Consider the following 27,086-nt stretch of genomic DNA (forward strand, 5'->3'; position numbering starts at 1 on the left):
AAAATGTATTCTTGGGAGTAGAGATGATTAACTCACTCTTGCATCGGGATAATTTTCGATTATTGTAAGCGGAAACATTAGCGTAAGGTACAAAAAAAAAATTCTTTTTAAAGTAAAAAAATTTTTTTAAATTAAAAAAAAATGAAAAAAATTTTTTTTGTGTAATAACGTTTGTTTCTTCGGTGGAAACTTTCCGTTCCCTCGTATAAATTGCATTGTTGAATGAACAACTTTCGAAAAAAACTAAAAATCTAAAAAACTACTTGACCAATATGGACCACAATCTAATCAGCTCTAAGTTACGACGGGGCACATCGATTGCATCATTCATCATTCTGATCGCGTTGTTACTTTTTCAGAAAACGTTAACGAAAAATTTGATACCATAGAAACAGACATACGCACACACACACACATACGAACATTTTGCTGAAAATAGTCTAAAATGACTGCAATGAGACCATGAAACGTGAAGATCTGCTAAAAAATCGATTTTCGATTTTCGGGGTCATTACAATAACTTCCCTATAAAATCGGGAAGTTAATAAATTCAAAGTTCATCTGAAACAGTATACAAAACAGTCTATTTACATGCGAATCATGTGTGTAGCGGCCATGGGCACGTACGATAAAACATCTGGCGTGCAAATGGTCAGGGTCTATTTTTGAGAATGCCGGTTTTAACGCGTACAATTTAATGTTGTAGACAATGCATGTCCCGTTCGGTAGAATCTTTCGTTGACAGCCTCAATAGCAAATGCTGGTATCGTAATCGTGTGTGTGTGTGTGTTTCTAGATTATTTAACTAAATGTACGTATAAGTAGTCTTCTATTAGCTTGTATAACGAATGTAGAAAATGTGTTCCGGCTGTGACGTTAATAATACTTAATTTTTATGTCATAAATCTATCAGTATTAATACCTAACCTCAAAAATTAATTATTCATGTCGATATAGTTCTTAAAAAATGTTTTTTTCAGATTGTGAACTTGCTTTAAAAATTAAATTTGATAATAGGCATCACTAGAAACAAAACTTTTGATTCCAGTCGAAAAAAGTAATTAATAAGTATCATAAAAAAACAGATTAAAGTAAGAGAAAGCCAAAAGTGTACATAAAATCTAAGGATATTATTAAAAATGACAGATTGAAGGAAAATAGAAGATTGAATAAAAATAAAAAATTCAAGAGAAATCAAGAATCTCATTCTGTTGAATCCATCGTACAAGTATTTACAAGCTCTCGATACAGTAGGCCAGTTTAAGATTCCAAAAATGTAAGAATGTTTATACCACCGCGTTTAGATGACTTGAGTGTTTCATATGTTTATTTGTTATATATAATTTTATTGATTTATGCTGTTATATATAATTTTATTGATTTATGCGTTGCGTTAGTGCTTTTGTTAACAAATGTATGTTACGTTCAGATTTTGTTAAATAAACAGTTCCCTGCGAGCGAGCAACAAATTACGACGTGTCGTGTCGAGTCTCCGAGCCTCCTTACAAAAAGCACGCATTCTGGAATGAAAATTTTAAGTTCGGTGGATGTTAACAAAGGACCACCAACTGTACTGTCGAAGACAGAAGAAAGATCTTGAAAAATGGGTCAAGAAAAAAAATTATAGAAGAAGAACATTTGTCATAAAAGCAGGAAATAGAGAGGTACAGAATTAAAAAAGAACAGGAACAAGAAATCATTAATAATTTACACGAAAGAGAAAAGATAATTACACAACAAATTAAGGGCAGAATGTGTAATATACAATAATAATTTTTGCTCGATCGGAGGCATTCTCAAGGAATACTCCCACTCCTCCCGGTCGCGCGTCTCGCTCCCCGTAGCGGCCATAGTGCTTGGAGCACTATAGTGCAGTGATGCCAGAATCATGGGTCGTGGGTTTTTTCCCCTCCGCTCGTCCAGCCGACTCGACCCCCCACTCTGACGCACTGTCGTCGCCACGTTGCTTCTACTGCGCACGCGCTAGACACGAACGTATCTCTATCAGAGAATCTCGGCAGAGTAGACGACGGTGCGTGGCGACGACGGTGCGTCAGAGTGGGGGGTCGAGTCGGCTGAGCGAGCGGAGGGGAAAAAACCCACGACGCGTGATTCTGGCATCACTGCTATAGTGTCTGTTGCAGATTATATGTAAATTCAATTTGTCCCGGTGCGACGAGACACCGACTCGTCGCGCTTCCGAAGAAAGGGGGAGATGTGACGAGGCATCGCCTCGTCACTAGTCTCCGAAGAAAGGGGGGATGCGACGAGACAACGTCTCGTCGCGAGCCGCGTCTAGGCCTAAGAGTAAGAGCGATCGAACGGCAGTCATATTTGTAGACTTTGCCGAAACTGGCCCGCACCAATCACCGCGAAGAATCAGCCGCGACGCGAGCGGCACTCTTCGTGGTCCGTGCTTTCGTCTTCTGTCTATATGAGGCAGAACGAGACGAATTTTCACCGGAGTTCACCTGGAGACATTCTCATCCTCGCCAGTCAGTGAACGAGCTCGAATACTCCTGGGTGCGTCCAGGACGCGAGCGCTTTGGTACTCTTCGATCGGGTGCTTCCGTTTGAGCGTACAGACGTTCTTGCTGGACGACGAGGCCGTCCAGTCCGCAGGTTGAGACAACCGCTCCAGGAGACGCTCCCCGTCGAAACCGCGACGTACCGGAATCCGCGACGTATCCGCGCATCCGTAGAACCGTCTCCGGAAAGACGTTCCCGCAAGTCGCGAGAAGATTCGCGCACCGCATCAGACCGGCTCGTCGTGCCAGATACCGCTGGACGACGAGATCGCCGTTTTACCCGCGTCCAGAATCCAGCCGCGGTAGCATAGTCCGGAATCGCGCCAACGCACCGTGTCCGAAGCATGGTCTCGCTTGTCCGGACCGCACCCGGCCTGTCTTTTAACCCGCGTCCGTAGTTCTTAAGTAGGGTAGTGTCAGTTGTAAGTGCGCCGTAAATTAGTGTAGTGTTAGTTGTAAGTGCGCCGACCGAGCCTTGACCGACCAGGCTGACTGTTCGCCGGTCGTTTCTCCGCCGCGTTCTCGCCGGACCGCGAACCTCCGCCGTCGCCGTCGTCGCGTCAGCTACCGCTGTCGCGACAGAGACCGCCGCCGCCAGAAACTCGTCCAGGCATCGACAAACTAGCGATGAATAAACCGTAGTTTTTACCAGACTTCGCACAACCTTCATTACTTCCATCCTAACGAACCCTGGTAACTCTTGAGCTACAGGGCATAGCGAAGTCGGATCGTTACACCGGTGTAGGGTTTACTTTTGTCCAGGTACTAGCTTAGTTTGCTACTAACTTACTAGCTTCCTAACTACAGGTTTGAATTATTCTTGGTAATACTGTAACAACCTGGTTTCGTCGTCACGTTCGGAGACTTCCTCTTCGTCCTTATAGCTCTCCGCTCCAGAGTTCGATGTTTGACGAGAGGGAAAATATCGATGGGGAACTGGACGTGGTACGCGGGTTTCGAAATAACGACACAGGCGATTTCACTGACATGCTCGCTGCCGGCGAGTTCGCGGGCGCGGTTTTACGGAATTCGGTCTTCGCGAATATTCACTCGGTAACCGCGACGTTCGGATACGGATGCGCGTAACTTTCTCGGACGCGCACGTCGCGGTTTTCAGGTACGAAACGCGTTACTTTCTCGAACGCGGCTCGAACGGGTTTCGAGGCAGGTAAGCGGGAAAAATCAGGACGGTAAGGGAACCCTGCCCGAGTCAGGTCGGCCGGATGTGCGACGTGGCGGTTCGCCATACGCCATAATCCTCTCGGGCGGTTCTACGGCGACGAGTGGTGGTTCACCGTGCTCGTCGTTCGTTCTTGTCGGCGGTACGCCATAACAAGTTCGCTGGTGGTACACCTTGGCGAAAAAGAGTGACGGTACGTCGTGCTCTGACTATGCTACAGGAACAGGACGTTTTCGGGGAGAGAGGAGGGCTCCCTGTCTGAGTCGTGTCGGTCAGATTTCAACGTGGTGGTTCACCGTGCGTTTACGTCCTCTCAGGCGGTTCTACGGCGACGAGTGATGGTTCATCGTGCTCGTCGCGCGTTCTTGTCGGCGGTACGCCTTAACAAGGGGGCTGGTGGTGCACCTTGGCCCTTCAGAGTGGCGGTACGCCGTACTCTACTTCGGTGGAACGTAGTTTGTCACCGGCGGAATGCTCCCAGGGAACAGGAATACTGGTTACAAGATGGCGGTACGCCGTATTCTGTTTGGTGGAACGTAGTTCTTCACCGGAAGGGATACTTGCAGGGATATTAACAGGAGCGATCCGATCTGAGTCTCGTCTCAACTAAGAAGGCCCTCCCGGGGTCGCGTAGCGGCTTTTATAGATGCGATGCTGGACTTCGCGAATGTTCTCGACGTTTCTCATACGCGTGGGGGAAACTGTCGACTCGTTCCCATCGGTATCGGTTTCGTGGCGCGGTGGTCGCGCGGCGCGGGGCGCGTATCGGTGGTGCGCGACGGTTCGGACAGGCCTGCCCGGTGCAGGTCTGTTACACCCCCTCCTCCCTCGGGAAAAGACGAGCGCACGGCAGCGAGACTTTTTTATTAAGCAAAAATACTGGACTGGTAATCACAACGTAACAAAGCGTTTTTCTTTGGTATACATAATTCGCAGGTACCCGTTTGTCATAATAACATCATTGTCTAATTTACGGTTACGTACCAAAAATATTCTCTGAAATCACTACATACTATTGAACTATGCCTTCCTAACCTAATTACTACCCTATTGCTAGTACGTGATCGAACAATTAAGATATTAAGATATTAACCTAAACAATGTGATTTTTAACTTCCCGATTTTATAGGGAAGTTATTGTAATGACCCCGAAAATCGATTTTTTAGCAGATCTTCACGTTTCATGGTCATTGCAGTCATTTTAGACTATTTTCAGCAAAATGTTCGTGTGTGTGTGTGCGCGTGTGTGTGTGCGCGCGCGTGCGTATGTCCGTTTTTATGTAATCAAATTTTTCGTTAACGTTTTCAGAAAAAGTAACAACGCGATCAGGATGATGAATGATGCAATCGATGTGCCCCGCTGTAACTTAGAGCTGATTAGATTTCGGTCCATTTTGGTCAAGTAGTTTTTTAGTTTTTTTTCGAAAGAAGTTCATTCAACAATGCAATTTATACGAGAGAACGGAAAGTTTCCACCGAAGAAACAAACGTAATTACACAAAAAATTTTTTTTGTACCTTATGATGATGTTTCCACTTAGAATAATCGAAAATTATCCCATTGCAAGAGTGAGTTAATCATCTCTACTTCCGAGAATACATTTTCAAAGAATATCGATGAAAGTACAAAAAAAATGTATATTACAATCTTTAAAAAAACAATCAGTTCAAAACGAATTATTAACTGAGATTAAATTGAAAATTAATATAAACTATATGATAATTATTAATAACATTGATGTTGAAAACGGATTGTTTAATGGAGCACACACACACATGCGGAATATTAAAATTTATTACTTTTCAAGAAAATATAAAAATTTCGTCTATATTGTGGTTAGATTTTCAATTGGCCAGAGTAGGAGTGAAAGTAAGAACTCGTTATCGTGATTATATGAAAAATGCAAATATTGATCAGAATTTAACATCAATAATAAAAATATCGAATCAAGTAAATATGTCGAGTGAGGAAAAATATCAAATCACACGTAGTCAATTTCCAGTGGTTCCTGCTGAAGCGATTACGATTCATAAAAGTCAGGGACAAACATACGAGAAAGTATGTTTGGATTTTAAAAAATCAGAAAGGCGAACTTTACAAATGTTGTATGTAGCACTGAGCAGAATTTCAAAATTGAGCGCGGTTTATAACTTTGGGACAATTTAAATTAACAGTATCGAGGAAAACCAAGATCAATACTGCAAACCCGGATAATGATGAGTTGTATCGTTTGCAAAACACTAATTAAGACAATTTATTTTGTATTTATTTAGTATGCTATAACAAGGAACCAAGCGAGCAACGAGCCTGCGATGTTGGTTTAATGCGACGCCATATAGCAAACATTTTGATAAGTAGAAAACTATTGAATTTCTCTGAAAACGTATAATCTCCTAAAAATGTATACTTAATAATGATAATAATATACTACAACTAACTAATCGGGAAGTTCTTTGTGTGACTCTTGGAGAGTCACACACCAAATAACATCCGTACCACTAACCCTCTCGCGAACTCGCAAAGCGAGCGAGCTACGACAACCCTACTTGCGAAGCTCGCGAAGCGAGCGAGCAACAACACCCCTCTAGTTTTATTTTAAATTATTTTACAAACTCTGAACTGTATGTTAAAACTCTTAAAAAATTCTTTTTGTTTATTTAAAGTGATAAAATTAAAAATAGAAAAACATGCTGTCCAGGCATAGGGCACTTCACCTTACTAGGTTTGCAAATGCTTCTAAAACTGAATTCGTTTTCGAAGGTAATATAATTAATAAGTGTATCATCAAAAGTAGCAATTTTAGGAAACTAAGGACATGTGTGTTGCTATATTCATTTAGTATAACGTGTAGGGAGCGTTATCTTAATTATTCACAGTAAATCTGATAAACATTATTTTATAATTCACAATTTTATAAACTCGTATATATTAGTTTTAGATATATGTAAACACAGAGTTTCGTTAATATTATATCTTTCAATATTCTAAGAAAAAATATAACCCTTTATATGGACCACCCTATACAGGGTGTCCCAAAATTCGTGTACTTCCTTGAAATGGGAGGTTCCTGAGATCATTCTAAGAGACATTTTCCTTTGCACCAATGTCAACTGCGGCTTTGTTTAGGAGTTATTAACGAAAAACACGGACCAATCAGAGCGCGCCCTGGGCGGCCGCGCCGCGCCGCGCCGACAAGCGAGTGTCGGTGGTACGCCGTGACATCGTAACGAACAAGACTTTCTCGATTATGTGAATGCTCTCCGATTTCAATGAGCTTTGGATATGTGGTCAAGATCATTACTCTGAACAACATTTCTCTTTAGACTTTTTGGCGATCAGCTTTAGTTTACGAGATTATCGCGAGAAACTTTACTTGTAAATCCATGGGATCGATGTACTACTAGCTTCTATCCGATTTCAATGAGCTTTGGATATGTGGTTAAGACCATTATTCTGAACAACATTTCTCTTTAGACTATTTGGCGGTTGGCTTTAGTTTACGAGATTATCGTAAAAAAAGAGAAGAAGCAGAAACTGATTGTATTAAAAACTCACGTATTCAGCCGTAAATCCATTTGCTGCTTCGAAATGTGTGTCTTGAAATTTCTCCACACTCACAATCACTGTTCACATTTGTCAACACATAGTTATGCACTAATAATAATTGCCATATCCCTTGTACTGCTGCACAAATCACAACAATCAGGTAATGCAATCACTAGACCGCGGATTTCATGCATTTGTAGCAAACATGAGTAGGTGCATTTTAGTACAGTAGAGAGATTAAAATAATTTCAAAACACCATAGTATTATTTTCAACTTCTTAAAATGATCACAGTGAGAATGAAATATCTGTCTGGCTCCTGTTCCTTGTAATAGCGGCAGCCAACATTAATTTTGCATAAAGATCCGCAGTCTAGTGATTAGTTTAAATATCAATATCAAAAACACAGCTAATAGCAACCGTTAGCTTTGAATTGACAAGTCTTTGGAGATGTTCTCTCTACTGCGGCTCGAACGACACAGATTTTCCGCAAGATTTTTCTAAAGAATTTAGGGAGGGCGTTTGGAGTGTCGAAATTCGAAATGCACGCTGTAGCACGTTTACAAAAACGACGGGACGGTTAGACGAAAAACAGGACGCGAGAAGGACCGATTCAAGATTTATGGCAATCACATGTTTAGTTTTTCCTGTAGATTGGTACGCAGAGTCGATGGGTGACCATTCGAAAAAGTCGTCTGTCCTTCTTTTAGAAAGTTTCTTAAGGAAGGTATAGGACAATAGGGATGCTCTCTCTCTCTCTCTCTCTACGCTGACCTGACATTTTTACCCCTTGCTGGGTAAAAGGACGGATGACGTTTTCGATCGCGCGGTTACCCATCGACTCTGCGTACCAATCTGCAGGAAAAACTAAACATGTGTTTGCCGTAAATCTTACAGCGGTCCTTCTCGCGTCCTGTTTTTCGTCTAACCGTCCCGTCGTTTTCGTAAACGTGCTACAGCGTGCATTTCGAATTTCGACACTCTAAATGCCCTTCCTAAATTCTTTAGAAAAATTTTGCGGACAATCAGTGTCGTTCGAGCCGCGGTAGAGAGAACATCTCCAAAGACTTGCCAAATCAAAGCTAACGGTTGCTATTAGCTGTGTTTTTGATATTGATATTTAAACTAATCACTAGACTGCGGATCTTTATGCAAAATTAATGTTGGCTGCCGCTATTACAAGAGACAGGAGCCAGACAGATATTTCATTTTCACTGTGATCATTTTAAAAAGTTGAAAATAATACTATGGTGTTTTGAAATTATTTTAATCTCTCTACTGTATTAAAATGCACCTACTCATGTTTGCTACAAATGCATGAAATCCGCGGTCTAGTGATTGCATTACCTGATTGTTGTGATTTGTGCAGCAGTACAAGGTATATGGCAATTATTATTAGTGCATAACTATGTGTTGACAAATGTGAACAGTGATTGTGAGTGTGGAGAAATTTCAAGACACACATTTCGAAGCAGCAAATGGATATACGGCTGAATACGTGAGTTTTTAATACAATCAGTTTCTGCTTCTTCTCTTTTTTTACGATAATCTCGTAAACTAAAGCCAACCGCCAAATAGTCTAAAGAGAAATGTTGTTCAGAATAATGGTCTTAACCACATATCCAAAGCTCATTGAAATCGGATAGAAGCTAGTAGTACATCGATCCCATGGATTTACAAGTAAAGTTTCTCGCGATAATCTCGTAAACTAAAGCCGATCGCCAAAAAGTCTAAAGAGAACTGTTGTTCAGAATAATGATCTTGACCACATATCCAAAGCTCATCGAAATCGGAGAGCATTCACATAATGGAGAAACTCTTGTTCGTTGCGATGTCACGGCGTACCACCGACACTCGCTTGCCGGCGCGGCGCGGCGCGGCGGCCCAGGGCGCGCTCTGATTGGTCCGTGTTTTTCGTTAATAACTCCTAAACAAAGCCGCAGTTGACATTGGTGCAAAGGAAAATGTCTCTTAGAATGGTCTCGGGAACCTCCCATTTCAAGGAAGTACACGAATTTTGGGGCACCCTGTATACTAAAATTTATAGTACAACACACCCTAATTAGTAAATTCTAATATGAACAAACAAGCATTATAATCACATTTTCCGCAATTAGGACTGCTTGAAGTTACTTATGAATAGAAATCGCCTTGAAAAATAAGTTAAAGTTACCATCAAGCTATTGTGAGAAATTAATGATACAGGATATAATTAGTTCCCATATTAACATATTAATACAGGTTAATACAGGTTTGAAAATTGGTAATTACACAAGACACTAATCTCTTTGAAGATTTAAATGGTGACTCATTTTTTTCATGGCGATTGAATGGTCTGTCTCGTTGATAAATCTTTTATTTACAAACGAATTATGTGGAAAATATTCAAGAACGCTAAATTTTACATTGTCGGTTTACGATTCTCTTTATTGTACTATTGCCCCTATATGTTGTTGTTAGCTCTTTTAAATAGTACTTTTCTACGTCATATGAAACATAAATAGTTAATGATATACTTAATTATTAAAAATGCTTGAACACATTCGCTGCTCTTTCATAAATCTAAATACTTACTCAAGGGATGATCCCGAAGTTTACATATGCAGATCTTAATGAATATTCGGAGAAGGACATAGTTCTTCCAAGAATAATAAGCACATATCTTTTGTAACAGCCATTGTTCATATTTAGGGAGTGAGAACGACCCTCGAAGTTTAAGGTCGAATGTATCGTGATCTACATATTAAAGCTAGATGGGTGGTTCAAATGACAAAATTCTGTATTTTTTACCACGTTTTTATTAGAGCTCGCTTTCTTGTCTGTCTGTTTGTTCGGTACAAATTTTGCAATTGATTTTAAACTAACTTTCCGATGAGCTAGAGACTTGAAATTTTAAACATAGCTCAGAACTGGATGACAATGCAATATTTAAAAAGAAATTTTTAAAAAAGCCTATGCGCGTTTAGGAGATATAAATTATTAATAATTTGAACCTTTGCAGCCCCCGCAGCGTGACGTAGTAAGTCATCGCGCTCAGCGTCACCACTCTACTACGTGTTCCCACTCTGACTCATCCTCACTCCACTGACCCGCTTCGCACCGAAGGAGCTCAGTGTGCGTTCGAGCTCCGTGCGGTGTTTACAAAATTCGTATTATTATACTATAATGTTCGATTACCAAGCGAAAGAACAGTTACACCAAAATTCTCCGTCGAACCTTTATCTTTGACATTTTACCACGGCGATTGTTTTCGATATGACGCGTCGCAATACCGTCTGAAATTTACGACGTCTCCGTTATAATCTCATCAAAATGTTCAAAATCGATTGTAAAATTTTACACATACAAGACTAAAAAGCAGAAAATAATTATTTAAATAAAAATAAATGTTTTAAAGATACCACGTTTTTAAAACGGACTAAAAAGTATAAAATAAATGTTTAAAAAACGGACTAAAAAGTATAAAATAATTTTTTCTAGCCCCATACAGCTTCTTAATCCCGTACAGATAGTCCTGAAAATGTTTGATTGCTAGTTTTTAATAGCTCTGAAAATACTTGTAAGATTTAAAACGAAAATCGTGGCGCGCAAAATAATACATAGTAAGGAGTGTAGAGAGTAGCTGCCGCTGAGAAAACTCGCACAGTTCATATCATTTGCAGTGCAATAAAATTGTTAGTGATTTAGGTGTTCATGCATCAATTATCTATTACATGCGCCCAACGTTTTTCGTTTTAAATGTTACAAGTATTTTCATAGCTATTAAAAATTAACAATCACAAATTTTCAGGACTATCTGTACGGGGTTAGGAATCTGTATGGGGCTAGAAAAAATTATTTTATACTTTTTAGTCCGTTTTTTAAACATGGTGTTTTTTAAAAATTTATTTTGTAATATTTAGTCCGTTTTAAAAACACGTGGTATTTTTAAAAAATTTATTTTTATTCAAATAATTATTAATAAGGACTCCAGCCGTACAGTAATGCGTAAATATAGTATAAGTAATTAATTTCTGAGCATTATTCAATCGATGTACAAATACTACAATATCATTAACAATTTAAACTTTGGGAACCCTTCCAAAACAATGATTAAAAGTGGTAAATATCGGACTTGTTTTACGTGAGAGTTTAAACAATTGCGAATAAGGACATATAAATTTAATTCATATAATTAAAGTGCCACTTTGTAGTTTATATGATAATTAAAAAATAAAAGCCCTCTATTGAATAGTAGCTTGGACTCTGATGTTAAGATTGCGCGAGTCGTATCTGCTTGTTGATATTACATTGTATTAACTGTTACATAGTTTTACGTTATACAGATTCAGTGAAATAATTGGTTCTCGACGAGCATAATTATTTTTGTTGTTTCGTTGACGGACACTATTTACGTAGAAAAGGACAGCGCGTGTAAAGAGAGACCGCGCGGCCGAAGCGCAGCTAAGAATAGCGTACCGATGAAACTTGTTTTCTTCTACATATTTTTACTGAAATTTTACCAACACATTTGTGACAGTTTTTAAATATAAATCAGTTGTGTTTTTTAATAGAAGTAAACAAAAGCAAATATGCATGTAATGCACTTGCATTTATTAGATGTGCTAGATGCTTTTGTGTGCTTTGCTTTTTATGTGTCTAGGATAAGTACCGCCGCTGCATGTAATAATGCTTGTGTGTATTAACTATATCTCTATAGTTATTTTATGCATGTAACGTATGATTTTTATGTTATGCTTTATTAAAATTAAATATTCATTTTTTAATGTGAAGAGCAGTATCACCATAATAAATAATATAGTATTATTGTACTACAAACGAATAAGGAAAGTTTAATTGATAAAAAATTTCTGACCGACAAGGAATCGAATCCTGGCCAACGCCGGACTAATCCGGCACGCTACCTCTGAGCCAGGACGGTACTTGGTAAACATGGAAATAAAACCTATATTCATGGTAATGGAAACCTTTAATTATAAATACAGTAATTTTTCGATCGGAGTCCCAATACCCGTGGTTCGAACGGACTTCGATAGTATAGGGTGGCTATATTTTTACGACTGCATCTACCGCGCCGACCGCGCCGAGACTTCAAACGACGAGCCGAACATAGAGAAGGACAGAATGAAATAGGATCGCGTGGCCGAAGCGTGTCGCCGTCGGTGTAACCATGCGATCCGTATAAAACATCCGACACAAAATCAATACCTCAACTGATACCTCAACCGACACCTCAATCAATATCCCAATCGATATCCCCACGACATGCTGATAAGAAAACTATTCGATAGACAATTCACCTGAGACCCAATCGATACCCCCCACTATGCGCCGATAAGACCCATTATACAGGGTGTCCCAAAATTCGTGAAAATCCCGAAAGGGGGTGGTTCCTGAGACCATTTCAAGCGACATTTTCCTTTGCAAAAATGTTATCCGCGGCTTTGTTTAGGAGTTATTAACGAAAAACACGGACCAATCAGAGCGCGATCTAGACGCGAGTTGCCACAGTCTGCCCGGCGCGCCAACTGTCTATTGGCCGACTGTGGTAACTCGCGTCTAGGTCGCGCTCTGATTGGTCCGTGTTTTTCGGTAATAACTCGCAAACAAAGCCGCGGATAACATTTTTGCAAAGGAAAATGTCGCTTGAAATGGTCTCAGGAACCACCCCCTTTCGGGATTTTCACGAATTTTGGGACACCCTGTATATGCCCGATGAGCCACTAACGATGGTGATAAAAAGCTTGTCTTTTCCCACGAACACATGTCATTTCGTTTCGCCTCACCTTTTAAGAGTCGTAAGATATATCTTTTCATGAGTTAATCTTTCTTTTATTTCAATCGCGGTAAAGCACGAGTGTTAGTTCGATGACTATACGTTAGTTTTCTTCTTTCCTCGATTGTGCCGCGTGACACCGGCACAGTTTAAGGTCGTCGCACACTAGACCGACCCGACGTCTACCTGCGCCGCGCCGCTAGCCCGTTTTGGGTTTCTTCTGTGTATTTCAATGGGGATGCGCACACTAGGCCGCACCGACGCGGCGGGCCGTCGGACTAGAGTCCGACCTACTGCCTACGTATCGGCCTTAGACCATAGATACTTATAGACCCGGCATAGGTATAGTATGTGCATACGATGCAGTGTTCCGAGATCCAAAATTATCTGGTGCCCACAAGCCTCGATTCGAGATAATTCAAAATGGTGGATAGTGTATGAGACAAAGCAAGAGTGCACAAGTATATTTCACAAGTTCACTATTTCACAGGTTCCTCATTTGGTACAAAGGGCATAGCCGGATGAGGTAGTCAAAAATGCCCTTGAGCCGAATTTTATCGACGATGTGCCATTCGATAGAGCACCAAGAAAAAACATACTGTGCAGAATTTCAACCCTGTATCTCGATCGGGAGGGTAGTTATGGGGTAAAAACGAAAAATCAGCTTTTGGCCTATTTTACCTAGTTAATGACGCTTAAAAATTCTGAAAAAAATCTGACACATGTCAAAAATCCAAATACATACTTTGCAATTGGTTTCAGATTTTTAAAATGGAAATCCTGCTTGTAAAAAATCAAAAACCTCAAAAAAATCGAAAAAATGCAGATTTCACATGGAAGTTTTAGAGTGATAACATTTATATTTTTACAGTAGCAGTATATTGTTATAAGTATTGTTCATGAATTTTTTCAGATTTTTCGGTTTGGTGCGCCGTTGTTAAAAAAAATAAAAACCGATTTTTTCGACGTTTTTTCCGCGAAGAACTAAGCTAACCTTAAAATTGTTGCGTTCTATTTATTCTGTAAGTCTATCAGGCTCTGGTAAACCTTGAGCATTCTACAGAAGTAATTAAAAAATGAAATCAACTCAATTAATATTTCTACAGTATGAACATTACATCTAGAAATATCACTTACGTTTCCAACAGCTCAAATGGCTCAGCGTGTTAGGCGTTCGACTGTTGATCTGCTTATACTAGGTTCGCTCCCGGCATAGGTATACATTTTTTTTACTTGATTAATTCTTTTTTTTTATGTCTAACTATATAATAATCAATGGTGTGTTTGTAGATTTCTTTTAGAAGCAATATCTACATATTCAAAAAAAATATTATAGGTGAAATTCGCAAAAAAATTATAATACATAGCTTGTGCGGATCTTAATTATCTCAGATTCATTTTATCGTGTTTTCTGTAAAGCATATTTTATTTTATCGATGAATTGAAAGATTTATTTATGTTGAAAATTGGAGGAACTTCTGGCAGTACTCGACATTTTCAGCAGTAATTCCATTTATGTGTCTTCGAGTTTTAAATACTTTGTTATACAGAAAAGAAAGAAATACAAGTTGTAGAAATGGCTCTATTGTTGTTTACTTCTTTTATGCGTCTCTTATGCGGAACAGCAATTGTTGTGTATGTACTACTCAGGGTTGCTAATGAAATATTTCACAGTGAAAGCAGATGTTCCCATACTTGTCAAAGTAAACTAACGAATCTATAAAAGCATATTTAGAATGACAAACTTTTGATGTTTCATTAACTTTTACCTTTGTTTACTTTTATACGTTTACCTTTTCTTTTCTTTACTCGCCTTACGACTCTGTTAGACACAACTACTATATTGGTGTATTTTACCTTAAAATACTTTTTAAATATTTCAATATTGCTTTTAAAAGAATTCTACAAAAATATCCTTGACTAGTGTGAAGTTAGATATAAAAAAAGAAGAGAATTGATGAAATGAAAAAAATAGACCTGCGACGGGCGCGAACCTAGCATAGGCCGGTCCACAATCGAACGCCTAACGCACTGAGCCAACTGAATTGTTGGAAACGTGATTTATATTTCTAGATGTAATGATTATACTGTAGAAATATTAATTAAGTTGATTTCATTCTTTAATTACTTCTGTAGAATGCTCAAGGTTTATCAGAGCCTGATAGACTTACAGAATAAATAGAACGTAACAATTTTAAGGTTATCTTAGTTCTTCGCGGAAAAAACGTCGAAAAAATCGGTTTCTATTTTTTTTAACAACGGCGCACCAAACCGAAAAATCTGAAAAAATTCATGAACAATACTTATAACAATATACTGCTACTGTAAAAATATAAATATTGTCACTCTAAAACTTCCATGTGAAATCTGCATTTTTTCGATTTTTTTGAGGTTTTTGATTTTTTACAAGCAGGATTTCCATTTTAAAAATCTGAAACCAATTGCAAAGTATGTATTTGGATTTTTGACATGTGTCAGATTTTTTTCAGAATTTTTAAGCGTCATTAACTAGGTAAAATAGGCCAAAAACTGATTTTTCGTTTTTACCCCATAACTACCCTCCCGATCGAGATATAGGGTTGAAATTTTGCACAGTATGTTTTTTCTTGGTGCTCTATCGAATGGCACATCGTCGATAAAATTCGGCTCAAGGGCATTTTTGACTATCTTATCCGGCTATGCCCTTTGAAAAAATGGTGCAAACTTGTTCCATAAAGAACTGTAAAGAACGGCAAAACCGTGATACACATATATCTTTTCACAAAAAGATATATTATTATTATTATTTTATTTATTATTATTTTTTTCTTTTATCTTTTTTCTTTTGTAACCAATAGTTAGAAATATTCAAATTGTATTATGTATTGTATTGTAATTGTATAGTGAGAGTGGGGGCGGCGTCTACGTTATTGTAGTCTGACCACTCCGGCGCGCTCTCCACTTCCCCTCGCCCCTCCCACTCGTCTTCTCTCGTGCTCTGTTTACAAGTCACGCTTAGTGGGTTCCCCTTCCATACGTCCGATCTGCTCTGAGAGCACACGGGGAACAACTTGGGAGCACGGGAGCTGCTCTGATTGTGAGAGCAAAGAGCTGTGCATGCCTGGTCTAAGGTATCGGCACGGGAAAAGTGCGCACACTATACCTGACCAGCGCCGACTTTTGACTTTCTTCTATATAGTTTCAATGGAGGTGCGCACACTAGACCGGTAACCGCTCAGCACCAACACGACCTGCAACGCCTCGACAAAAGGGACATTCTCGGCGAGAATGTTTTGCCGGCCGCCCGATGTGCTGTTCGTATGGTGTTCGAGCGGAAAACGACTAACCGACTAAAATGAAGATCGCAAACAATAGAGTTGGTTATTAGAGTTGTCAATCAATGACAATTTTAGTTATAACTATATTTAGTTATTTAAAGTTTGAAATATTTATAAAAGAAATTTTACTCGCATAACTTAAAAATACTGTCAATTTTGCGATAATTGTTATCCAGACGCCATAAACAATAGTCTCTTTTTAATTTAATAAAAAAAATCATTTGCAAAAAGTTCATATTTTATCACAAGGAATGCAGTAGTCGTTGAATTTCACAGAAGTTATTCGGGAAATCTAGTCAATTGAAAATATTAAATTTACATATGTTCTATTTACAAACATTCATTATCGATGATAGACATTATCTTTGACTGATAAATATCCATTATAAAGGACAACAATTCTTTTTGGTCATATGGAACCGTTATCGATGATGGAAATAATTTTTGGCTATTAGTATTAGTAATCATTGTCGAGGACAGAAATTTTATTGGGCTACTAATTACACTAGTTTACAAAATGAAATTGATTTCATGTACATTTAGGAGAGTATTTACACGGCGAGAGATTTCACCAACAAATTAAGACCTCGCGAGAGATACTGATCCCAAAACCAACCGAAGACAGAGCAAGAGCCAAAACTATTACTAAAATATTCTAAAGAATGAAGTTGGGTTCTTTCGTATGTTTTTTGCAATCAAAATTGTGTTATTTTATTCAAAACGAAATTTAAGTTTTCGCTGTAGCAGTGGCATCAACGTGAGAACAAAAGAAACCGTTGCCGGCATGGCCACACTTGTCGAAAAATTAATATATTCAGAAAATGTGGGATTTGGATTTATTCACTCAATCGCTAATAACTTTATCATTTTTCGGCCGATTTACTTCTGGTTGGTGTTATTTTTGATTTACGTATATGAAGAGAAAGCGGACGTTTTTTGTCGGTTTCTATTGCCACAGAATAAGCTTAAAAATTTAATTTTTTTAAAAAACTGGACTATTTTCATCAATATCTTTTGAACCGCTTAACCAATTAAACATCCCATTATACATATTTGCTCATCATTTCAATGTCTTTCATTTGGTACTGTATCGGAAACGATCGACGACCGAACGATACGTGATGGAGGAGGCGCCGGAATCGCACAGCGCTGTGCGCGAAGTTAAACTTTAGAAATAAAGAACGATAACAATGAGTAGAAGTGGACTGTATTCTGATTGTGTTCCTTGTACAAGCGTAATGAGCGTAAAGAGCCGACAAGACTCGCGGAGACTTCGTAAACCGAGCTGGATTCACGTCATCGGGATCGCGGATTGGTCCTTAAGGATCATCCGATAATTGGCGATCGGTGATTGGGACACGATCGATAGACCCTAAAGGGGGAAACGGGGTAACGCGGATTCTTACCACGGTTCGCTATGAGAGCGGTCGGCGGCTGACGTCACGACGAAGAGAGAGAGCGGCGCGTGACGAGGATACAACCTCGAACGTTCACGCGATCGCGAACATACCGCCCGCCTTGAAACGTTGTTTTCAAAGAGAGCGACGAGTTAACGCCGCCGCATCGCATACAGAATTTTGTTGTTTGACGCAAAACGAACACTCACGACGCAAACATGAATAGCACTCTTCTCTGGAACCGAAGGTTCGCTGTCGAACATCGATTCCCCGTCTAACGCCTTTTCCAAGACCGCGTTCGGCTAACAAAGAGTGTTCGCATTCAGCTAGAGCGGTATACAAACTAGCTTATAGTAGTTCGTGCTCCTAATTAATGCGTAATCGTCTATAGTGTCTCGAGAACGTGTACAGTCGTTACAGAGGAATCATTATCGTTTGGTTTTTAGTGTTCGGCGCACGCGAACTCAAAGCTAACGCAGAACTCAACTAACGAGTCGAGATAATACAATTTTATCTACAGGAGTGACTGTACAAAGTTAGGTAGAAGCGGAAACAATTGGCAGCGGGCACAGCTTCACAATCGGACGGGTCAGTTCGGTTGAAGAGGTCTTGACGGTGACCACGCGAACCCGACCGTCTGCCCCTGGATGCACGGTTTTCACGCGACCGAGTTCCCATTTGCACGGGGGAAGCGCGGAGTTCCGGATTAAGACGAGCTGACCGGGTTCGATTGATGGCTGCTCCTGTCGCCACTTGCTTCGCTGCTGGAGGGTGTTTAAATAGTCGTTCACCCAGCGCTTCCAGAAATGTTCCGTCACAGATCTGACGAGCTGCCAACGCGTGAGGCGATTCTCGGACAGTTCGAGGACGGACGGTTGTGGGGGTGCCGTGAGCGGGGAGCCTATTATGAAGTGTCCAGGCGTGAGGACATCAAAATCGTCCACGGAGTCTCGCAATGGAGCTAGAGGTCGCGAATTTAGGCAGCATTCAATGGAGCATAGCAAAGTGCTAAACTCCTCGAACGTAAAGGTTCGAGCACCGACAACCCGCCTCAGATGGTGTTTGAGGCTCTTCACTCCGGCTTCCCACAAACCTCCGAAATGCGGTGCGGAGGGGGGAATAAAATGCCAAACGATACAGTCGCTGGCGGTTTTATTTAGAAAGTCCGGATTCCGTAGGGTCGCTCGGTACATTCGACATAATTCACGGTCCGCGCCGACGAATGTGGTCCCGTTATCGGAATACATGGCGCAAGGTATTCCACGTCGAGAACAAAATCGATCAAATGCGCGAATGAAAGCTGGGGTGGAATAGTCGGATACTAGTTCGAGGTGAATTACCTTCGTGGCTAGGCACACGAACAGAGACACATACGCTTTGCGCGACGTAATACCGCGCCCGGACGACGCGCGGATTTGAAACGGACCAGCATAATCCACTCCGCAGTGAGAAAAACATCTGGACGAAGGGGAGACGCGTGGAGTCGGAAGTTGGCCCATCAACTGAGCTGGGACAGCGGCCCGTTCGCGAACACACACTACGCAAGCATGAATTGTGCTCTTGACCAAACTGCGAGCACGGAGTATCCAGAAGGTTTGCCGCAGCGTATGTAGGGTCAATTGAAGGCCTGCGTGCAGGGCGCGTAGATGAGCATGCTCGATGATTTGCTTGACCAATGGGTGTGACGCGAGTATGATTGGGTGTTTGACACTGAATGCCACCGGAGCGTGTCGTAGACGTCCACCGACTCGAAGAATTCCGTCGTCATCGACGAACGGATCGAGAGCTAACAGCGAACTTTTTGGGGAGAGACTGCGGCGCTGACGGAGCGCATCGACTTCGGAAGGGAAACAATCGCGTTGAATGCAATTGATCCAGAAGATTCGCGCGGCGGCACAGTTCTCGGCCGACAGAGTTCGGCCTGGCGTCGAGGGAGCGAGAGAACGCGAGCGGCGTGGGCGACAAGCGCGCAAGAATTTAAATAGATATCCCGTAACGCGAAGAAGTTTCGGCCACGACGAATATCTGGACGACAAGTCCCAAGGTTCGGAAGTGACTGTAGCCACGGACACCGCAGCCTTTTCCTCCCTACAGACCAAGTCGATCGGCGTAACTGACGTGGGTTCGGAAGGCCATTGTTCCTCGGATGAGCCTAGCCAGTAAGGTCCTGACCACCACAGAGAATGCGCTGCGAGCTCGCCTCCTAGTATGCCGCGTGACGCACAATCGGCCGGATTGTCTTCCGAGGGCACGTAGCGCCAAACGACGTCGGGAGCGCGAATTTGAATTTCGTGCACACGGTGGGCCACGAACGTTTTCCAACGTGACGGACTGTCGCGCAGCCATGCAAGCACGATAGTGGAGTCACCCCAGCAAAAACATGAGTGAGGGCGACCGTTTAGGGAATTCCGAACGAATTCGAGAAGGCGCGCGAGGAGCAGAGCAGCGGACAATTCTAAGCGCGGTATCGTTAGGGGGGATATGGGAGCTACCTTAGACTTGCTCGCCAAGAGAGACACGTTGACCACACCGGATTTGGAGGTGGTCTTCAAATAAACGACTGCAGCGTATGCGTGGGACGAAGCATCGCAGAAACCGTGCAGTTCGACCGGACCTGAACTGGAGTCGAGGCCGGTCCAGCGAGGCAGCGATAATGCTTTCAGCGATTCTAATCCGGTGTAAACGGAATTCCACCGTACTCGAATTTCATTTTGTAGAGCCTCATCCCAGGAGACGCGCAGACGCCAGAGATCCTGGAGGAGGATTTTGGCTGTGATTGTAACGGGGGTCACCCAGCCCAACGGATCATAAATTTTCGAAATCGCCGATAAAATCGCTCGCTTTGTTTCGGGAACGGTCGTCGGGATATTTAATTGAATTTGGAACGCGTCGTCCAACGGGTTCCACCCGATCCCGAGCACCTTGACGTGGTCATCGACGGCCAATGACCTGGTGCAGGCCAATCCATGGTCGGACAGATCTATGTCGCTAAGAAGTTCCGTGCAGTTACTCGACCACTTTCGAAGCTCGAACTTTCCGCGGCGAAGTAGCCCTACGACTTGATCGCGGCGCGCGCGGACAAGTTCGACAGAATCGCCACCAAAGAGGACATCGTCGACGTAAATCTGATCGCGTAGAATGGGCACCGCAAGAGGGAAATTTGCCCCCTCGAGTTCACGGAGGCGCTGAATGACTCGAAGCGCAATGAACGGAGCGCACGTCATGCCGTATGTGACCGTGAGCAGGACGTGGTCGATAGGGGATTTTGTAATGGTATCTAGCCAAAGAATGCGTTGAAAATTGACGTCGCGAGGATCGACCAAAATCTGTCGATACATTTTTGCGACGTCAGCACTGTAAACGTACCGGTGATGACGCCATTTCAGAATTACAGACGGCAGGTCTGTCTGTAATTTTGGGCCTGCTAGGAGCAGGTCATTGAGCGAGTGACCGTTAGAGGTCAAGCTTGATGCATTAAAGACTACGCGCAAATGTGACGTTGCGTTCCCGGGCCGAAATACAGGATGGTGGGGAATGTAGACAGCCTGTGTGGCCGGGGGGAGTTCCGCGGTCACGCGTCGCATGTGGCCGAGGGCTTCGTATTCGCGCATAAAATCGCAGTATTCTCGTTCGAGTTCGGTATCTTTGCGGAATTTGTTGGTCAATGCGAGTAGTATGCGTCCTGCCGAGTGCCGAGAGTGACCTATTTCAAGCGGAGGATCGCGAGTGAACGGGAGACGAACTACGAACCGTCCGTCTGGATTGCGCGAGTGAGTGGTCATAAAATGTTCTTCGCATTGTCGTTCTGTTGAAGACAGCGGAGAGCACCGAGGGAGTTCTTCCACCTCCCAGAACCGACGCAGCTCCGACTCCAAAGAGGAAGAGCAGTGGTGCGAGAATGCGATCGAAGAGGACCGATTCTTCTTGCACGATGAAACTTCTACACACGAAAAGGAAGAGTTCGTGGTGGAGGAACCGTCGCGATCGACGGAAGAAGATGGAATGGGCCCCGAGATAACCCACCCGAAAATTGAATTCTGGGCTATCGGTTGTCCCTGACGTCCTTTACGAATCCCGTCTAGGATTACATCGCCATATAGATCTGCTCCGAGGATCATTTGAATGGACTCGGAATTTGTGGGCACCGGGTCTGCCCACTGAAGATCTTTCAAATGTTGGAATGAAGACGGATCTGCAGTGCATTGTGCGTTATAAGCTGTTAACGTTGGCATAACCAACGCAGTTGTGACCAGCGACGGAGTAGTCGAGTGGACTGGACTCACGTGAATTTCGACAGACGATCGCACAGTTTCCACGTGGGCTCCGCCGACCGCGGAAATCGTAACATTTCTACGGGTCTTTTTTGCACGAAGCAATTGAGCTAAATTTTCCGTGACAAGTGTGACTTCGGAGCCCTGATCAAGGAGAGCTCTTACTATCGTGGTACGGCCTGACGAAGCACGTATCTTGAGCCTCGCTGTCGCCAAGAGTACGAGTGAGGGGGGACGACGGGGAGTCATCGCAGACAACGATACAACGGTAGAGCAGCCCGGTAATGGAGGTGAAGAGCGGGGCGCGGACGGATCGACTAGGTTCGCGCGACTTGTCGACGCGTCGTGAACAGAGGAATGGTGAGTTTGTTGACAAACGCGACATTTGAATTTGCTCGAACAATCGGACACCGCGTGTCGTTCGCTTAGGCAATTATAACATCGCGAGAGCCGGTTTACAATTTCGCGTCGCTTTTCCGGAGATTCGGCTAGGTATTGCGGACATGAACTCAGAAAGTGTCGTGAATGACAGAGTGGGCAAGACGATTGCGAAAACGGAGTATTCGTCTTTCCCGTATTATCTGATCTCCGCCGCAATTCTGAGGAAGCGCTCGGACGCTCGGACGATTGCGAGGTCGTGACGGCGTGTACGCGAGGGCATGACGTCGTCTTCGACGTCACAGAATCGCAGGGTTCGACGGACATTTCATCGAGCGCACGCGCACGAGCGAATAGGAAAGTCGTTAATTCGGTAAATGATTTTGGCGTGTCGGACTGAGATGAAGCGATGCACCATGCTTTCGACGTAACGGGATCAAGTTTTCGCGATACTAAAAGAACTAACATATCCGTCCACAATTCTTCTGGAGAGCGATCCAGTTTCGACAGTGATGTGTTCGCTACGTTCGCTCGATCAATCAAAGAGTGCAGATCGACTGCAGATTCGCGCTCAACCGCTGGTAAATCGATCAGATTCGACAAATGCATTTTAATCAGTCGACGTTTGCTCTCGAATTGCGTAGTCAGAGTGCGCCACGCTGTCGAAAAGTTGTCGGCGGTTATCGGAATGTTTCCGAGGGCTTCGAGCGCGGGCCCTGTAAGCGACGACACTAAATAATGCATGCGCATGAAATCCGTTAATTCGCGATTTGACATGATAAGCGACTTGAACCGATCTCGGAATGACTCCCATTCGTTTGGGTCGCCGCTAAACGGAGCTAACGGTACGCGAGGAAGATGCGCAAGCGCGACGGAAGGCTTGAGTAGACTCGTGGAGGAGTTGTCCGGAGAATGCAATGTTGGACTCACGTGTGACCCCAGGTTATCGAGGGCGTCCAGTAGAACATCCCTGGAGCTGATGTAAGTATCCTCAGTTGTCTGGAAGTGGTCGTCCGCGAAATAAGATACAGTCGGGTGGTCTTCCTCAGGTACATTGGTGAGCAGCTGCACGTGGCCATCACTGAACGCAGTCCAAGCGTTTTCGAGAGAAGAGAGTCGCGCTTGAACTTTGCTGATTGTGAGGTTGGCTTTCCCGATCTTTCGAAAATTCTCAACCGTCCGCAGGATCGTCCGTTGCAGCATGGCTTGCCGGTGGAAGTCCGCCATCTTGAGAGCGCACGTGTGAACTCCGAAATTTGCCGTTTACTCTAACTTCGAATCCGGCTCGAAGGACCAATTTTATGTATCGGAAACGATCGACGACCGAACGATACGTGATGGAGGAGGCGCCGGAATCGCACAGCGCTGTGCGCGAAGTTAAACTTTAGAAATAAAGAACGATAACAATGAGTAGAAGTGGACTGTATTCTGATTGTGTTCCTTGTACAAGCGTAATGAGCGTAAAGAGCCGACAAGACTCGCGGAGACTTCGTAAACCGAGCTGGATTCACGTCATCGGGATCGCGGATTGGTCCTTAAGGATCATCCGATAATTGGCGATCGGTGATTGGGACACGATCGATAGACCCTAAAGGGGGAAACGGGGTAACGCGGATTCTTACCACGGTTCGCTATGAGAGCGGTCGGCGGCTGACGTCACGACGAAGAGAGAGAGCGGCGCGTGACGAGGATACAACCTCGAACGTTCACGCGATCGCGAACAGGTACCAAGAACTACCAAATCGGACACATCTAGCTCCAGATATGGGTTTTAAAGTGAAAAGGGGGAAAAAATGGAAAAATCACAATATCTTAAAAACTGTTCCCTAAAAAAAATTTTAACCTTTATTTTAGAATTCAGCAGGAGAAAATCTATAAGAAAAGTTACGTCTCATCAAATGTACATAAAATCAATTTCATTTTGTAAACTAGTGTTATTCGAGAGTCAGACTAGATCTAAGTCAAATTCCTGTTTGTGGATACATCCGAAATGGCACATTGATGTGGAAAAGAAAAGAAACGACTCGCGCGAGCTTTGAAAATATTCTTTTCACCCCTCTAATAAAATCGTAGTAGTTACAGTAAAATAAGAAGCGGTTGTGTAGGCAGTGCCAATGCTCGCCATTCGAAAGTAACTGCGCCCAAACCCCGATAATCCGCAATAACCAAATCACTACAGCGTGTCTTTACAATACACTGATTATCGCCAGAAAACTCAGAAAAAGTCCACCAAGTCACCCAGTCATAGAGCAATAAAAACTTGACCATACGCCCCAACATTATTACCATCGTCGAACTCGCACCCGGACCGCCTACCTGCGTATACATTACTATACATAGTAAAGTGGTGTCCTACCGTCGAACCTACAGAGGTGTCTTGGCATCTAGCTGCTATGATCTGTGTTACAAGATACGTCAACAAATTTAAGTCAAAATAGCTGAAGTTTAAGTCTAAAGCACGCACGCGCGCGACATATTCGAGCGTTTTTTCAGATACGCGGTTTCCAGACCACATAATATGACAGTAATTACTCTGTCCAACAAAATCAATCTTTTTTCATGTTCTACAATTACTGTTGGGTGAATCCTATAGAGTTTTTTGCGCTGATTCCGAATCTGTCCTTAATTTTTTTTCTCATAGTTGCACAGTTTTTGAGAAACATGACTTTAAGATAAAAAACGTATTTTTCAACTTTAAACAAATATTGTGATGTTATTATAAAAGATATTGAATTGTTCTTTACAGCAAAAGATTCAATAGACTTTCGCGAATCCAGTGATACCCAATACTAATATATTATGATTCTTTAAACATGTTTAAAGAATCATTGAAGACGGAGAGACACCACTTTTGCACCAATTTTGGAGAATATTTTTCAGTTGATCTCAAAAAATAAGGGTCCAGGGGAAAATCGAACTATATCACGCGATAAAGCAGACTTTTATCTTGAGAAATCGCCTTATGAAGTTTGCAATGTCGACGTTTTTTTCGAAACAGAAAGCAAAATATCTTCGCTCGACATGAGTTGCCGCCATCGCAGTGGTGTTCACCACTAGAACGGTCTGGATTAGGTCTTTCGACGGGTTACGGTCACTTACGGCGCGGCGAACGGCCGCGCTAGTGGTGAGCGCCACTGAAAGTGCTGTTGCGGTGCTGGTCCGTTTAGTGTGCGGCAAAGACCACCACACCGCGACGCCTTTTCGACGACGGTGCGACGGTGCAGGTAGACGTCGGGTCGGTCTAGTGTGCGACGACCTTTAAAGGCCCGTGCGTCATCACAATGAGACACCAAAACCTTAGCTTCTTTATTTTCTGTGATACCATTATGGAACTTTCACTAACATATTCGTGGCATTCCTCTGATTAAAATGATACCAAACACGATATACAGTAATTCTTCGATCGGAGTCCTGGGGGGTTTCTCCGATCGGAGTCCAGTGCCTACTCACTCCACTGCCGGCCAACGCTGCTCCGCGCCGTAGAGCGGCGATGATTGATCTCGGCTCGGGTATATCGGTGTGAATACCACACATTGACTCGAGTGAATCGACTTCTCAAGCTTCTTAATTTTAATGATCGGTTTATGGGACTTTTACTAGCTTATTCCTGGCGTTTCTCTGATTAAAATGATACCAAACACGATATAATTTCAACGTTATTTAGTGGTTTAATCGACGGTAAAAGTTTCGAACGCAACGAAGAAGAGCGTATTGGAAAGAAAGAGATGCGAACCGGCGGCGGCTACTGTTCGCGTCTCTTTCTTTCCAATACGCTCTTCTTCGTTGCGTTCGAAACTTTCATCGTCGATTAAGCCACTAAATATTGGCCAAATTATATCGTGTTTAATATCATTTTAATCAGAGAAATGCCACGAATATGTTGGTGAAAGTTCCATAATGATATCATAGAAAATAAGAAAGCTGAGGTCTTGGTGTTTCATTGTGATGACGCACGGGCCTTTAAACTGTGCCGGCGACGGCGACACGCGATCCTATTTCATTCTGTCCTTCTCTGTGTTCGGCTCGTCGTTTGAAGTCTCGACGCGGTAGACGCAGTGATGCCAGAGCTGTGGTACTGTGGTACTAAACCATACCCCCACCATAGCCTACTATTGCCCCTACGTTGTTTTCCAACGCGCCCGCGCGCTACACTCACCAGCGTATCACTCTACTGTATTCGTAGAGGTACGCTGGTGAGTGTAGCGCGCGGGCGCGTTGGAAAACAACGTAGGGGCAATAGTAGGCTATTGTGGGGGTATGGTTTAGTACCACAGTACCACAGCTCTGGCATCACTGGGTAGACGCAGTCATAAAAAATATAGCCTCCGTACTCTACCCAAGTCCGTCCAACACCCGGGTGTTGGGACTCCGATCGAAAAATTACTGTAATTTGGCCAATATTTAGTGGTTTAATCGACGATGAAAGTTTCGAACGCAACGAAGAAGAGCGTATGGGAAAGAAAGAGACGCGGACATTCGACGTCGCCGGCACAGTTCAAAGGTCCGCGTTGTCGCTGGACTTCGTTGCCTTCGAAACTTTTACCGTCGATTAAACCACTAAATAAAGTTGAAATTATATCGTGTTTGGTATCATTTTAATCAGAGAAACGCCAGGAATAAGCTAGTAAAAGTTCCATAAACCGCGCGATCATTAAAATTAAGAAGTTTGTGAACTCGATTCACTCGAGTCAATG

At 42.7% G+C, this 27,086-nt stretch overlaps 1 protein-coding gene across 1 annotated transcript; it reads right to left on the reverse strand.

Moving 5' to 3' along the window:
- Positions 1 to 2,467: 2,467 nt before the first annotated feature.
- On the reverse strand, positions 2,468 to 23,619 carry LOC143213647 (uncharacterized). Its single transcript, XM_076433701.1, has 5 exons — positions 18,322 to 23,619; positions 17,953 to 18,045; positions 16,229 to 16,358; positions 2,752 to 3,233; positions 2,468 to 2,647 (listed from the first exon to the last, which is right to left on the reverse strand). The coding sequence occupies exons 1-5, from the start codon at positions 23,617 to 23,619 to the stop codon at positions 2,468 to 2,470; spliced, it is 6,183 nt and encodes a 2,060-aa protein (XP_076289816.1).
- Between the last annotated feature and the right edge of the window lie 3,467 nt (positions 23,620 to 27,086).

This window comes from Lasioglossum baleicum, chromosome 11 (genome assembly GCF_051020765.1).
Source record: "Lasioglossum baleicum chromosome 11, iyLasBale1, whole genome shotgun sequence".
In the NCBI taxonomy this organism is placed as follows: domain Eukaryota; kingdom Metazoa; phylum Arthropoda; class Insecta; order Hymenoptera; family Halictidae; genus Lasioglossum; species Lasioglossum baleicum.

What these genes read in the sequence shown, in the direction of transcription:
- LOC143213647 (XM_076433701.1), bottom strand. Translation starts at nt 23,619, where the DNA reads ATGGCGGACTTCCACCGGCAAGCCATGCTGCAACGGACGATCCTGCGG. An exon ending in CCGAACTGACCCGTCCGATT is followed by an intron (nt 18,046 to 18,321) that starts GTGAAGCTGTGC and finishes ACTCTTTGTTAG; the next exon opens with CCGAACGCGGTCTTGGAAAA. An exon ending in CGACGAGCCGGTCTGATGCG is followed by an intron (nt 2,648 to 2,751) that starts GTGCGCGAATCT and finishes TTCGACGGGGAG; the next exon opens with CGTCTCCTGGAGCGGTTGTC.